General features: G+C 56.1%; 1 protein-coding gene across 4 annotated transcripts; it reads right to left on the bottom strand.

Annotated features, from left to right (window-relative positions):
• Positions 1-51: 51 nt before the first annotated feature.
• Positions 52-11,833, bottom strand: NCBP3 (nuclear cap binding subunit 3). 4 transcript variants are annotated; one of them, XM_066610729.1, is made up of 13 exons: positions 11,448-11,833; positions 10,869-10,934; positions 10,485-10,590; positions 10,094-10,219; positions 9,317-9,442; positions 9,036-9,109; positions 7,866-7,974; positions 5,568-5,667; positions 3,568-3,674; positions 2,880-3,171; positions 2,025-2,182; positions 1,397-1,561; positions 52-668 (listed from the first exon to the last, which is right to left on the bottom strand). In XM_066610729.1, exons 1-13 carry the CDS (start codon positions 11,556-11,558, stop codon positions 430-432), a joined length of 1,779 nt encoding a protein of 592 aa, XP_066466826.1. In that variant the 5' UTR covers positions 11,559-11,833; the 3' UTR covers positions 52-429. The 4 variants fall into 4 exon arrangements, with proteins under 4 accessions (XP_066466826.1, XP_066466825.1, XP_066466827.1 ...); XM_066610728.1 differs by lacking the exon at positions 11,448-11,833 and adding an exon at positions 11,056-11,212 and having other exon boundaries at positions 53-668; XM_066610730.1 differs by lacking the exons at positions 10,869-10,934; positions 11,448-11,833 and adding an exon at positions 11,056-11,212 and having other exon boundaries at positions 53-668.
• Between the last annotated feature and the right edge of the window lie 1,167 nt (positions 11,834-13,000).

The raw sequence follows: 13,000 nt of genomic DNA, 5'->3' as shown, positions 1-13,000 counted from the left end.
CACACGCCCCGGCCTCCCCCCCCCCCCGCCCAGAGTGGGCACTTCCAGCCTGGTCTCTGAACATCCCACTGCTGGAAACAGTTCCTCGTAGGGCCAGAAGCCCTCTCAGGCTGCCCCTGCCCCCAAGGCCCTCAACTGGCCGCCTCCACTGCAGCAGCGCAGTGCCTGTGCCAGTCTGGAAGAGGCCAGCCCACAGTGCCTGTCCTGCTGGCTGCGATGGGAAGAGCAAAACTCTGTTCCTCTTGAAAAGAAAAGCCGCTACATGAAAATATGAAGAACACGGGTCTGGCTGCCTCCCAGCACGATCACAGCGCCGCCGCCACACACTGCCTGGAGGGTCCCTTCTGGACACCGAGCAGCTGCCCGCCTTGGGCAGTCACAAGGCGTCAGAAAAGGCAGCAGCTGCTCCTCCATCCACCCCAAGGGCCATCACGACTCCGTGTCTGAGCCCGAGCTGCTCTCCCGGCTGATCTCAATCTGGAGCGAGGGCAGGTGGTCGAGGCGGCTCTTCTTCTGGCGAGACTGCTCTTTCTCCTTGATCAAGGCTCCCCAGGCCCTCTGCAGCTCAGAGTCCTCCTCTTCAGGGGATGCTGCTGCCAGCTTCTCTGCTTTATCAGGGACCTTTTCCTGGATTTTTGATGCAGATCCTAAACGTGTCCATAAATTTGCTGATAATGTACAGAGAGAGAGCGATGTAAGAAATTGTAACTGACAGGTGGCAGGAACCTACCAGCAAATCACCCATCCACTAATGAAGCTGTGCCCAGGCAGAAATGTCCCTGAGCCCAGCATTCCCCAGATGATGGGGGCTCCTGGGAAGCCTCCCACAGGCACAGCACCTTAAGTTCCACAGTGGCAGAAACGCAGGCTGTCAACTGCAAAGCTAAAGGTGATGGAAAAGTCACATTCAACCTGCCTGACCCAAGTGCACACATAACACACTGCCCACATCATCACTGCCTGTCTCCTCCTGCCCACTCCTGTGAACTGGCACTTCTTGCCTCCTTGAGGCTGCTTAGAAGGACTGCAACTCCCGGAAAGCAACTCTGGGACCAAGGAATAGGCAAGCTCAGCAACAGCCCCCGCTTCTCAAACCTTACACAAATCTCTCTCAGCACAGTACTGAAAAAGGGGGAAAGCGTGGGCACCTGTGCCCCAGGGCAGGCTTCTCAAATGAGTCACCTCTTGGTTTTCCAAAGGCCTTTGACCCATGAGCCTCAGTGGTGGCCCAAAATCAAGCCAACGCTCAAGTATGAAGCTCCACACATACAAACAGAATTCTCTGAGAGCAGCCTTGAGAGAGTCTGGGCCCTGAGCCTGCAAGGGCCCTGCTGACTGAAACACAGCACAGCTTCTACAAGGATAGGTAAGGGCTTTCTCCCTGGCTAGGACCAACCTGATTTCTTTTCCCTGGTGTCTGAGTACAGGCCTTTCACATCTTGCCTGGGCAAGCCAAGTCGACTGTGCACGTGGGACACAGGCTCGCGATGAGACGCAGAGGTGCTGCTGGGCTGCTGGGCTTCTGGGGAGTGCGGACGCTTGCCAAGCCTCTGCCGAACATCTGGGAACAGAAGCCAAAGAATCGCACACTGAGTCTGACTCTACTTGCCAACCACTCTTGGCAATACCCTGTCTTTGCAGCAAAGCCTGACCTCAAGCCAGGAGTGGAGCAGAAGCAAAGAGCATTCTGCGGACAGCTGGAGGACTGAGTCAGGACCAAGATACAGGGGCTCCATTCTGAAACGTATCTTGGACTTAAGGAACCTTGTTCGCTTTCCTCCAAGTGGAAGGGTGCTCAGAAGCAGAGAACCCTCGCCAGCCCAGCCCCCAGTATTAAGACAGCCAAGTGGACCATCAGAAGGTATGAGAAGAACTGGCAACTACGGCAGATCTTCTCAAAGCAAGACTAAGATCGCAGCAGGCAGAGGGGCCTGGCACTGGCACCAGCGAGACCAGAAAGTGCTTACAAAAGGCAATCCCCCAAGGACGTACAGCCCAGTGGCATGGAGAGCCCCTCTGATCACCTGATTTCACAGAGCCAAGCAGCTGCTGCTGGCCAGGAGCTCCCTGCCGTTTTTCTTCCAATAACAGTCGCACATCTGCAATCGTCTCTGAAGTCCCTTTGCTCCCAATTCGGTTTCTGACATTGCTGGAGGCCAGGCTGTCTGCTCTCATGGAGTTTCTATGGTTCAAGAAATACAGAATTGCAACTGGTCAAGAGAGTCCCTAATCTTCTCTCCAGGAGAGAGGGGTGTCTGCTGGGTGCTGGAAGATAAAACAGCCTACCGCCGTGAAGGATGCTAGGGAAAGCATCCATTAGCCAGGCCACAAAGTCCAACAGGGCCTGGGGCTCAATACCTGATGGGGCAACTGATGCCATATGAAACTGTCTGCCCATGAAGACCTCCGGGGGCGGCTTTCCTCAGTGCTATCATTCTTTGCTCAGAGTACTGGGGAGGCACACTTGGTGCACATGTGGGAAAGGGCCTTCTCCGTGGTGGCCCACAGGCCTGGAATATCCCAGCATGAGAGCTGCAGAAGCCCTCCACTCCCCCAGGCTTTGGAGATGGTAACTACCACCAAGGTCTGCTCTGAGAAGCAAGTCATTTGCCTGGCATTCAGTCTTCTGATGATGACTTTTCAATTGTTATGAGCTGCTCTAGGACCACACGATGGAAGGGTAGAATACAGAAAGACAAATCATGCAACCAGCAATTTTGCGACAGGCCTCCGTGGCCTCAGAACTGCAGTCCTCAGCCTCCCGTTCTGAGGAGGTACCCTAAGCCCAGAAGGACATCTCTCTCAGGGCAGCCACCACAGCGGTCAGGCCTAGAGGGGCTCCACAGGCCTCGCAGGCCCATCAGCCAAGGCTGCCTTACCGAATGCTCTTCAGCTGAGACTCCACCTCGTCGGCATACATGGTCATCTTCATGCTCTTCTTGGGGGAGGGCGTGGAAATCATCTTCAGTTCAAGGTCATAGTCCATTTCATCTGAGTCTGATGCATCGCTGGCGCTGGACCGCTGCAGCACCCCCCGCTCGCGGGACTGCCTGAAGGCCTGAAGCTCGTCCCTGTACTCCACCACCACCCGGTCGTCCTCATCCATGTCTTGGTCATCATCTCCCTCTTCCTCTTCTTCCTCAATTGGCTCCTCAGGGACATTGACTAATCCTGATGGGCAGAAAGGTGGTTTTGGACAGGTGGGAAGGAGGAGAGCAGGACCACGGCCAGTCCTTGTGTGGCAACACTGCGCCCCCCTGTTATGGCAGAGGGCAACCCCCAGCCTTGCTACAGCAAGGCAGGGGAGATGGAAAGAAACAACCCACCAGCTTAGCCCTTCAGTGCTCTGAAGGAAGACAACAGGTACCACCCAGGGGCCAGGGAGCCACTTCTCCTTGTGAACACCCCCCCCCCCCAAATCGGGGTACTACGTGTACAGTGATAGCATATGAGTCTTATAAACATGCCTGCCACTGTCTCTGAAGCTCCATTCTCACCACAGCCTTAGGCTGATGGAGGAAAGTCACATGCCAACACCACAGCAGTGCAAACATGTTTCTCCGTTACCTGAGTGGCGATGTTTGTAAGATGGCGCCAGGCCAACATCGTCCCCAATGAGAGTCTGCTTCTTAATCACATCCCGGTGGAGTCGGCGGGAATGGTACCTCCGTTTCCTGGAAGGCCATGAGAGTCAGGACCATGGAGCTATCATCATGCCCCTCACTCAAAGATCAAAAGGCATCCCCTCCAACACTCATGGGTGCTGGGAGAGCAGGACAAACACAGGAACCGGAAGGGATTACAGAATGATAGGACTGGCCTTCAGGGGAGGAGGAGCCTTAAGGCAGAATTAGAGGGCAGGACCTCTCATGGATTGGGAACTGGCTGAGGACCAGGAAGCAGAGAGTAGGTGCCAATGGTCAATTTTCATAATGGAGAGAGGTGAAAAGCAGAGTGCCCCAAGGATCTGTCCTGGGACCGGTGCTCTTCAACCTCTTCATAAATGACCTGGAAACAGGGTTGAGCAGCGAGGTGGCTAAGTTTGCAGATGACACCAAACTTTTCCAAGTGGTGAAGACCAGAAGAGATTGTGAAGAGCTCCAGAAGGATCTCTACAAACTGGCAGAATGAGCAGCAAAATGGCAGATGCGTTTCAATGTAATGAAGTGTAAAGTAATGCACGTTGGAATAAAAAAAATCAAAATTTTACATATAGGCTAATGCAGTGTTTCTCAAACTGTGGGTTGGGACGCACTAGGTGGGTCGCGAGCCCATTTCAGGTGGGTCCCCATTCATTTAAATATTTTATTTTTAATATAACAGACTTGATGCTCCCATGCTCCCATGGGATGTGACTACATTTGGGGAAATGTTACAGACCTGTACTTTGAATAGGCTACTATGTATATGATTTTAACAATGATGGTCAGTGGGACTTACTCCTGGGTAAGTGTGGGTAGGATTGCAGCCTAGGATTTTCCTGCTTGATGATGTCACTGCTGGTCATAACATCACTTCCAGTGGGTCCTGACAGATTCTCATCCTAAAAAGTGGGTCCCGATGCTAAATGTGTGAGAACCACTGGGCTAATGGGTTCTGAGCTGTCTGTGACAGATCAGGAGAGAAATCTTGGGGTGGTGGTGGACAGCTCGATGAAAGTGTCGACCCAATGTGTGGTGGCAGTGAAGAGAGCCAATTCTGTGCTTGGGATCATTAGAAAAGGTAGTGAGAATAAAACAGCTAATATTATAATGCCGTTAAACAAATCGATGGTAAGGCCACACCTGGAGTATTGCGTTCAGTTGTGGTCACCACATCTCAAAAAGGACATAGTGGAAATGGAAAAGGTGCAAAAGAGAGTGACTAAAATGATTATTGGGCTGGGGCACCTTCCTTATGAGGAAAGGCTACAGCGTTTGGGGCTCTTCAGCCTAGAAAAGAGGTGCCGGGGGGGCACGACAGAGACATACAAAATTATGCACAGGAAGGCTAGAGTGGATAGAGAGATGCTCTTTACACTCTCGCATACTAGAACCAGGGAACATCCACTAAAATTGAGTGTTGGGAGAGTTAGGACAGACAAAACATAATTTTTCTTTACTCAGCGCATGGGTGGTCTGCGGAACTCTTCACCACAGGATGTGGTTATGGCGTTTGGCGTAGATGCCTTTAAAGGGGGATTGGACAAATTTCTGGAGGAAAAGTCTATCATGGGTTACAAGCCAGGATGTGTATGTGCTATGGGCTAGAAATGGGCTATGTCAGAATGCCAGAAGCAAGGGGGGGCACCAGGATGCATGTCTCTTGCTCTCTTGTATGCTCCCTGGGGCATTTGGTGGGCCGCTGTGAGATACAGGAAGCTGGACTAGATGGGCCTATGGCCTGATCCAGTGGGGCTGTTCTTATGTTCTTAAACTACAATTCCCAGGAAGCCTTGCAGGTCTCTTGTTGTCTGGTGTGCTCCCTGAGGCATTTGGTGGGCCACTGTGAGATACAGGAAGCTGGACAATGGGCCTATGGCCTGATTCAGCAGAGCTGTTCTTATGTGCCACACCCCGATCACTCACCAAGAGTTGCTCAGAATGCCCTTCATGCCGCCATAATTGGGATTTCCATATTTCATGTAATACTGGCTCCTCCTGGCAGCTCCAAGCTCTTTTTTGTCATCTGTGGAGGCAACCGCAATAGGTCAGCACCCATTGTTTGCTTAATCACTAAAACCAAGGAGCCGCTGCCACCCGACCATCAAGGACCCCACAGTGGTTAACAGTAACATGCAGAAAGGAGAAGATCAGGTTAAAATGACTGGAGCTAATCAGAGGGCTAGAAAGTCAGAGAGGCCACCGAGGTCCTAGGCAGACTCCGGTCCCAGGCAGTCCTGCAGACAGCTGCTCGCTTATCGAAAAATAGTTAATGGCAAGCAGGGCCACAGCAGAGCAGGGAATTTGGTGTCACCATCGAGAAAGCTCGGCCTGACGTGACCACCCACTAGCAGGGGAGCAGGGCAAAGCAGAGCCTCAGGTGATGACCTTTGTGAGCAGGAAAAAGAGACGGCATAAGACATCCTGAGCCCAGGCCAGCACTTGGAACTGGGCTCCAAAACAAACTGACAAGAAGGCACTCTCCAGAGTTGCATGGTCCTGTGGGGAATGGCACCCTCCACCAGTGGTTCCCAATATCACCCAGCCTGCAACACTCTCATCGGGCTCTGGACCCAGTAGTAAGTGCTGATGATGCGACAGTGTACTGGCGTGATGACACCAGCAATACTTACTTCCAGGTCACACTGGAAAAAAGGCCTCAAAATTAGCAAGAAATGGTCCAGGGGGCAGGTGGACCCTCTTCAGCTCTTCAGAGAGCCCAGCCCACCACTCTGGACCTCCACATGGCACTCCAGCTCATCGCACTCATGCCGCTGAGCTGCTCAATCAGTGCAGGTCCCACAACGCCCCCCAGAAATGCATCATGATGCCCAGTTTGAGAACCTCTGCCCCTGCCCTCCACCCTCATAAGAAATCCTGGGGCTTGTATAACGTACCACCGATTGGCCTGACATCAACTAGCATCCCCTGCCAAACACTTCTGTAATTGGCATGCCCAAAGGAAGTGCTTTGTCTGGGATGCCGATTAGCTGCACCAGTTTGGCTGACTCCTGATCCCAGAACAATAACACCGGCACCCCCTCAGTTCTGCTCACACCTATCCCTACTGGTCAAGTCCATCCAGAGCTGACTCACAGGGCTGCATAAAGGTTCCAGGGTCAGAACAGCAGCCCACAGAAAAAGCATATTCTCAGCACTTCCACTCCGAACCCCATAAAAGGGGAGAGCTGGACCGAGAGGGTGCAGGTTTTGATCCAGCACTAGCAGACTTAACTGCACCTTGCTGAGCCGCTCCTCCAGATCCGGGGGGGGGGGTGCAGTGACAGAATGCCACTAACAGAAAAAGGCTATGCAGTTTACTCAGAAGTACATCTTACGGTGCTCAATGGGATTTATTGAGTAAGTGTCTGCAAAATTTCAGCCTCAGTGCACGTGTCTGACTAGGGCAGAAGAGTCAGGGAGACTCGCATCAGAATTTTGTGTTGTCTGATTTCAAGACCTGCCTTTGCCTTGACTTTTCAAAATATTTGCCCAATTTTTCCTTTTAAGAACATCCTTTTTCTCTCTTGAAACATCTCCACCTTGATTCTCTCAGACCAGAAAGGAGAGAACTACAGCTTCTTGCTATGGCCAGAACTGAGGACTTCCAGGTGTAGAGAAACTGGAATTCCCTGGGTGCCCACTTTGGGGAAGGGGGCAAAGGTTTGCCCCTTTCTGCCGTTCTTCCCTTCCCCATGGCAGCAGCCACCTTCCTGGGACTGCCCATGCTGCGCCTGACCCAATCATGCCAGATCACCCCACGTGAAGGGGTTCAGGGACTGGTCCTCTAGCAGCTGCTTTAGGGTCCAACCAAAGTTTCTACACTACCCTTGCAGGGAGAGCCACAGACACGCATCCAGCCAGAGTCCTTGAAGAGCAGCTGCTCTCCCCGCCCCCCAGTTCAAGAGACACCTAGCCAGAGTGCAGAAGAGGCAAAAGAAGGCATCAAGCAATCCTACCTGGCTGTCAGCTGGCCAAAGAGGAGGCTGACTGCCCCAGAGCTCTCCCAAACAGCCTCCAAGCTATCCCCTGCCCCTTCTGGTGCTGGAGGAAGCAGCAGCAGCACCAACGAAAAGGGGCCAAGGTGGGCAGAGCCAGCACCTTGGCTGAAGGTGGTCAGCATCGAGGCAAAGTGCCTAACACACTGTGGAAGGCTCTGAAATGACAACCACCCCTCGGACCACCCTTGCCACTCACTCAGCCACACACTGTGGTGCTTCTTACCTTTGGTGGCAAACCTCATGAACAGCTTGTTGCCTTTGGCCAGTTTGCTAGCTGGGCGGAGGTCGTTGCGCAGGAGGGAGTCCTCCTCCGCCTGGGAGAGTGTGTCCAGCTGTGAAAAGAGCATCTGCCGGGGTCAGGAAGTCGGGAGGAGTTGAAGCCAACAAGCCCAGTACTGCTCCCTCCCCAACTGTTGCTGCTTCTCCTGCCAGGGGCGCTCTAAGGGCAGTGGAGACATCACCAGGAAGTCTCCCATCAAGGGGGGGGGCACATCTCTCAGTACAAGCCAACAATCAGGTGAGCCAGAGCTCATGAAGGCCCAGCAGAGAAACAGAGCAGCAGCCAGAACCCAGAATACCCATTAGACCCTCAGGAAACACCCTAAGCAAAGAGCAGATCCTTCTTAGGCAATCTGAAGCAAAGAAAGAGGCATTCAGAAACTAAAGCAGCAACCAAAGCAAGAGGGAAGCTCCTGTACAGACGTGGGTTGGGTGGGTTGGGCACAGACGTGGGTTCCAAATGCCACTCTGCTACAGGGTCATTTCCCAACTCCAGTCCCTCTGCTACCTCTCTGGGCCAGTGATGGCACTGGAAGCATGGAGAGAAGAGGAATCGGAAGATAGCCAGGACTCTTAAGAAGGGGCTGGCCTCCCAGATTCCCAGAGGACCGCAGAAGCTTCTCAGCAAGCCTTCACCAGGTGGCTAGCACCCTTCCCATGCCAGCAACATTCCTCGCCTGGGCTGCTGAAGACTGGCAACCAGCCAGTCAGCCAGGGACCTGGCAAGGGAGTGTAGGAGCCTTCATGCCCTGCTTGAGGGTCTTCCCCAGGGCCCATGCAGGGCTGCTGTGAGAAAGCAAAGCCAGGACTCCTGTAGCTCTGACCCAGCAGCCAACTTTCTCGAGCATTCTTCAGACCTGCAAGCTTCATGCATGCAAGGGACGTCCTTATCAAGCACCTGCCAAACAGCACACTACCATCCCATCGCATGAAACTGCAGACCACAGAACAGAATCTGCCCACATGTCTCTTCTGGAATTTATAGCCTCTGAGCAAACTCCAATGGCTTCTTTCCAAGGCCTGCATTTTTTTTTATAACACCCCCCCCCCAGTGTATGGCCTGTGTGCGAACAAGGCAAAGAACCTGGCCCCACCCCAAATGTCCCCCACTGACCTCTGTGTCACTTGGATGGTCATCCTCCACCTCCCCCTCTTCGGTCTCGTCATCCGAGCTCTCCTCCTGCTTTCCTAAAAAGAAGTACAAACACAGGCCTGGTTTTCCCCCTCAAGTGAGGGGCTGACCTGAGGGAGGGCAAGTTTCCTGGCAGGACTCATATCCCCAGCCCTCATGTTTCCCATAGCAAGAGCTCGTACTGTCTTCCTCAGTGTGGAGCTGGCATTCGAGGAGGACTGCTCAGAGCAGTAGCACATGGGGCCACCCTCAGAGGCCTCTACCTTTCTGGGGCTTCTCTGCTGCCTTCCTGCTGTCGACCGGAAGCTTCATCTTTCCTTCCTCAGGCATAGTGCTCATGTTGATGAGTGCTCGCGTCGCAGTCACTTCGTCAAGCCAGACGACGTTGCCTTGAAAGAAAGCAGAGGCCCTGTTGGTGGAGTGACTCAATAGCCTCACATCCAGGGAAGCAGCCAGCATGGCCACAGCTTGTCTCAAGGGGGAAAGAAAAGCCCGCTACAAATGCAGGAACAGGTTGTCGCCTCCAGTCTGGTCCCGTTCAGTCCCTCCTGCCACCAGCACGATGGGCTGTGCTCCTTCTCATCCAAGCACAACTCCCCTCAGGCCTTGCAGCAGAGCTCTTGTGAGGGAATTCTTCTGCCACTAGATAAGAGCTGTTCTCAGAGTCACAGCCTCCAGTGACCTGCGGCCTGTGTGTCCTGCACGGCAGCAACTGTGTGCTATGGAGGATGCTTTTGGAACGAAGAGCTAGTGCCTCAGAACTGTAGATTTTACTGCAGTATGCAGTCAGTTATTTATGTGGGGCCTACCAAACTTTCTCTGCCCCCCCCCCCCCAATAAAGCTCACAGTCTCAAAGGCAATACGAAAGAAGACAGGAATGAGAATCCTCCTTGCTTGGCACTGGGAAGTGGCCCAAGAGGAACCCTGCGAGAACTCCTTCACACTGCTCCACCTCAACAGGGGAGGAAGATGCCAACATTGTCCCTCTGGATGCCCAGGATTCACCTGCAGGGAGTCCAGAAGCCCTCCGAATACTTACAGGATGTGTCGTCCAGCCACTCGATGTGAGCAGGGGGGTACTCTTTGAAGTAGGCAAAGATGTCTTGGGTGCTCATTTCGTCCACACCACACACGTAGACGGTGTCCAGTCGTACTTTGGGGACGGCTGCAAAGGAAGCCAGCATCCCTTTTAGCGCTGCTGGAAGGGAAACGGGCAGCAACCGAGAGTGGATTGTCACCAGCCCATCCTCCCTCTGCTTCCGCCACGCACAAGGTCCACGGCGAAGGCCTCGCGGCCATGCAGGCCCTGGGAGAACAGGGGCTGGCGAACAGCACAGTCCAAGTACCAAAGGAGGTGGAGTCGCCCGGCAAAGCCAGGCCTGGCATCAGCTGCAGGCTCTGCCCAGAAGGCGGCAGCCCCGCTCCCGCACCTCTCTTCATGCCGTCTCGGTCCAGCGCCACGTGCCTCTGGGAAGGACTCGCCTCTGCCCGGAAGTGGAAGCGCCTGGCCCGCTGCTCCTTCTTCTCGATGGCTTCCTAGGAAGGCCAGGGGGGCGTCAGCCTCCAGGACACTCGCGCTTCGGGCGCGCTCCAGGCGCGTCTCCCGCAGCGGCCGCCCCGCCTCCCCAGGCCGCCTCCACTCTCCCTGCGGGGGCAGTGCCAGCAGGCGGGCAGAGCGGGCCAGAGCTCGCTGGGGAGGCCCGGCAGGACGTCTGGGGCGCCGGGGCTCCCTCCCCCTCGGGGCGCCACCACCCCGGCCGGCCCCGCGAGGCTGCCGCGCCCAGCCGCGGCCCTCGGAGCTCGCCGCGCCGCACCTTGGAGGTGACGTCGATGCCGGTGATGAAGCTCCCGGCCTTGTTCTCGTAGCGCCTGCCGGCCTCCTGCGAGGAAGGGGGAGGTCACCGGCTTGCCCGCGGCCCCGCGCCCGCCCTCCGGCCCGCCCGCCCGCCCGCCCGCTGGCTGGCGCGGGCCGGGCCCCCTCCGCGGCGAGCGCTGCGTTACCGGCAGCAGCTCCCTCAGCGAGCGGCGCCCCGAGGGCGGCTCCTCCTCCCGCCGCTCGCCCTCCTCGACCTCCATCGGCTCCGGCTCGGCAGCCCTCGGCGCCGCGCGCAGGCCCCGCACCGCCGCCATCCTCGCCGCCGGAGGGAACCGGGCCGGAAGCCGCGCGCCGGAAGTCCGCCCGCGCTCGCGCCGGAAAGGCGGGAGCCCAGAGCGGCGCCGGCGCCCCTTCCGGCCCTGCGGGGCAGTCCGCCCAGAGCGCGCCTCTGAGCACGTGCGAGCGCCGCCCGCCCGCCCGCCCGCGAGGGGGTCTGTGCTCGCAGCACTGCCCTCGGCCGCCCCGCACGAGCAGCGGCGCTCCAGGGCTCGTGCGGTCGCGCCCTGCCCGCGCTCACCCGGCGGCTTCTGGCCCAGCCGGAGCTCAGCCAGGCTGTTCTGGAGGCCTTGCGCCGGGCGGAGGGTGCGCCCGGGGAGCCCGCCCGGCCGCAGGCAGTGGTCAGCAGCATGACCGCAGTGGCCAGCTAGCTCAGATCCTGCCCTCAGTCCGCACAGCTTCGCTTGCTGGCCAGCAGGCTGGGAAGGTGCAGCAGAAGAGCCCCTGTGGCCCCAGAGTGGCGGACCGGCACATCTCAGGACTCCCAGAAAGAGCTCCCTGGTAGTTCCGTTCTTGCCAGGTCCATTCAGCGGAGACTGAAAGGCCACGGACACAGGCAGCTCTCAGGCCGCCAGGGGTCCCTCCGAAGCTCCTGGGCTGAAGGAAAGCCTGGCCGCGAAGGGAGGAGGGGAGTGCGCTCCTGCCTAGGCCGCCTGCCCGTCCCCCAGGCTGCTTTCTCCGGCATTCCTTGCCACTTAGCAGGGCTGCTGGTGCCTTCGGAAAGCAGATGTGCCACTTGACGCTTCTCCCCCCCTTCCAGAATGCCTGGATAAGGCGTTGTTGCTGCACAGCCTTCCCTGGAGGCACAAGGCCCCCTCTGCACACACACGGTAGGGACCGAAATAACTTGGAGAGAGGCCAGTGCTCCAGGGCAGGGTGCCTGCTCTGCACACAGGAGGTTCGAGGTCAGGCAGCCAAAGATCTCCGGCTGGTGGAAGATCCCTGGAGCACAGCTGCCTATTGACAGGAGTGAGCGACAGAGGTGGATCTGGAGTCTGACTCAGTGGTAGAAGGTGGCTTCTGATGCTACCACATCATAAGAGGTGGTCCCCCTCCCCCGATCAGGAGGTCCAGCTCAGTGCATTTGGGGCACAACTGAGCCCAAATTATGCCCAGTTAAGAGTAACATCTTATACTTCGGAAACCAGTGTGAGCGGCCAAGGATACAGCTTGGATGCCGGGGCAACAACCGCCCCATCATTGCCATTCCAGTTCTGTTGACAGATGTGCTGCGGACAACAACACGACCCAGAGACGTGGGAGGGCCAAGCTGCGAAACCCAGATGAACAGTCAGCAAAACACGATGCTGACAGCAGAGCTAGCATAAGAATTTAAAAAACCAGAGGAGACAACTCTAGGGAAGGAAGGGACACTGGGAAGGCTCCCCCGACTCACTTTCCTGTGGCGGGGCATAGGCCACAGAGTACACTTTACCGCCAGTTCCAGCACACCAACCCGAAGCCCCTGCCAGAGAGATGACATCTTGGGTGACAAGCTTGGGTGACAAGCTCAGGGCTCAGGGCTGTACCATTCTGGGTCCACATGCATGTTTAGTGCACGCAGCTGCTGCTGGATCTTGTCCTGTGCCCAGGCGAGGCATCGCAACACAGGTCTGCGCACATGTCTCCATGTAACCTTTCTGTGTAAAACTGGCACCTTTCCATGTAAAAGGTGGCTTGAGCCAGTGCACAAAACTGTGCTAAGTGGCAAAAGGGGCTAGTGCGCAGACCCCTTTGGCAGCCGCGCAGCAGCACAACTGTGTCATGATGCCACTTCCAGACATTCTGCAAGGA

The sequence above is a fragment of the Tiliqua scincoides genome, chromosome 16 (genome assembly GCF_035046505.1).
Source record: "Tiliqua scincoides isolate rTilSci1 chromosome 16, rTilSci1.hap2, whole genome shotgun sequence".
In the NCBI taxonomy this organism is placed as follows: domain Eukaryota; kingdom Metazoa; phylum Chordata; class Lepidosauria; order Squamata; family Scincidae; genus Tiliqua; species Tiliqua scincoides.
This window is presented reverse-complemented; position numbering and strand designations above follow the sequence as displayed.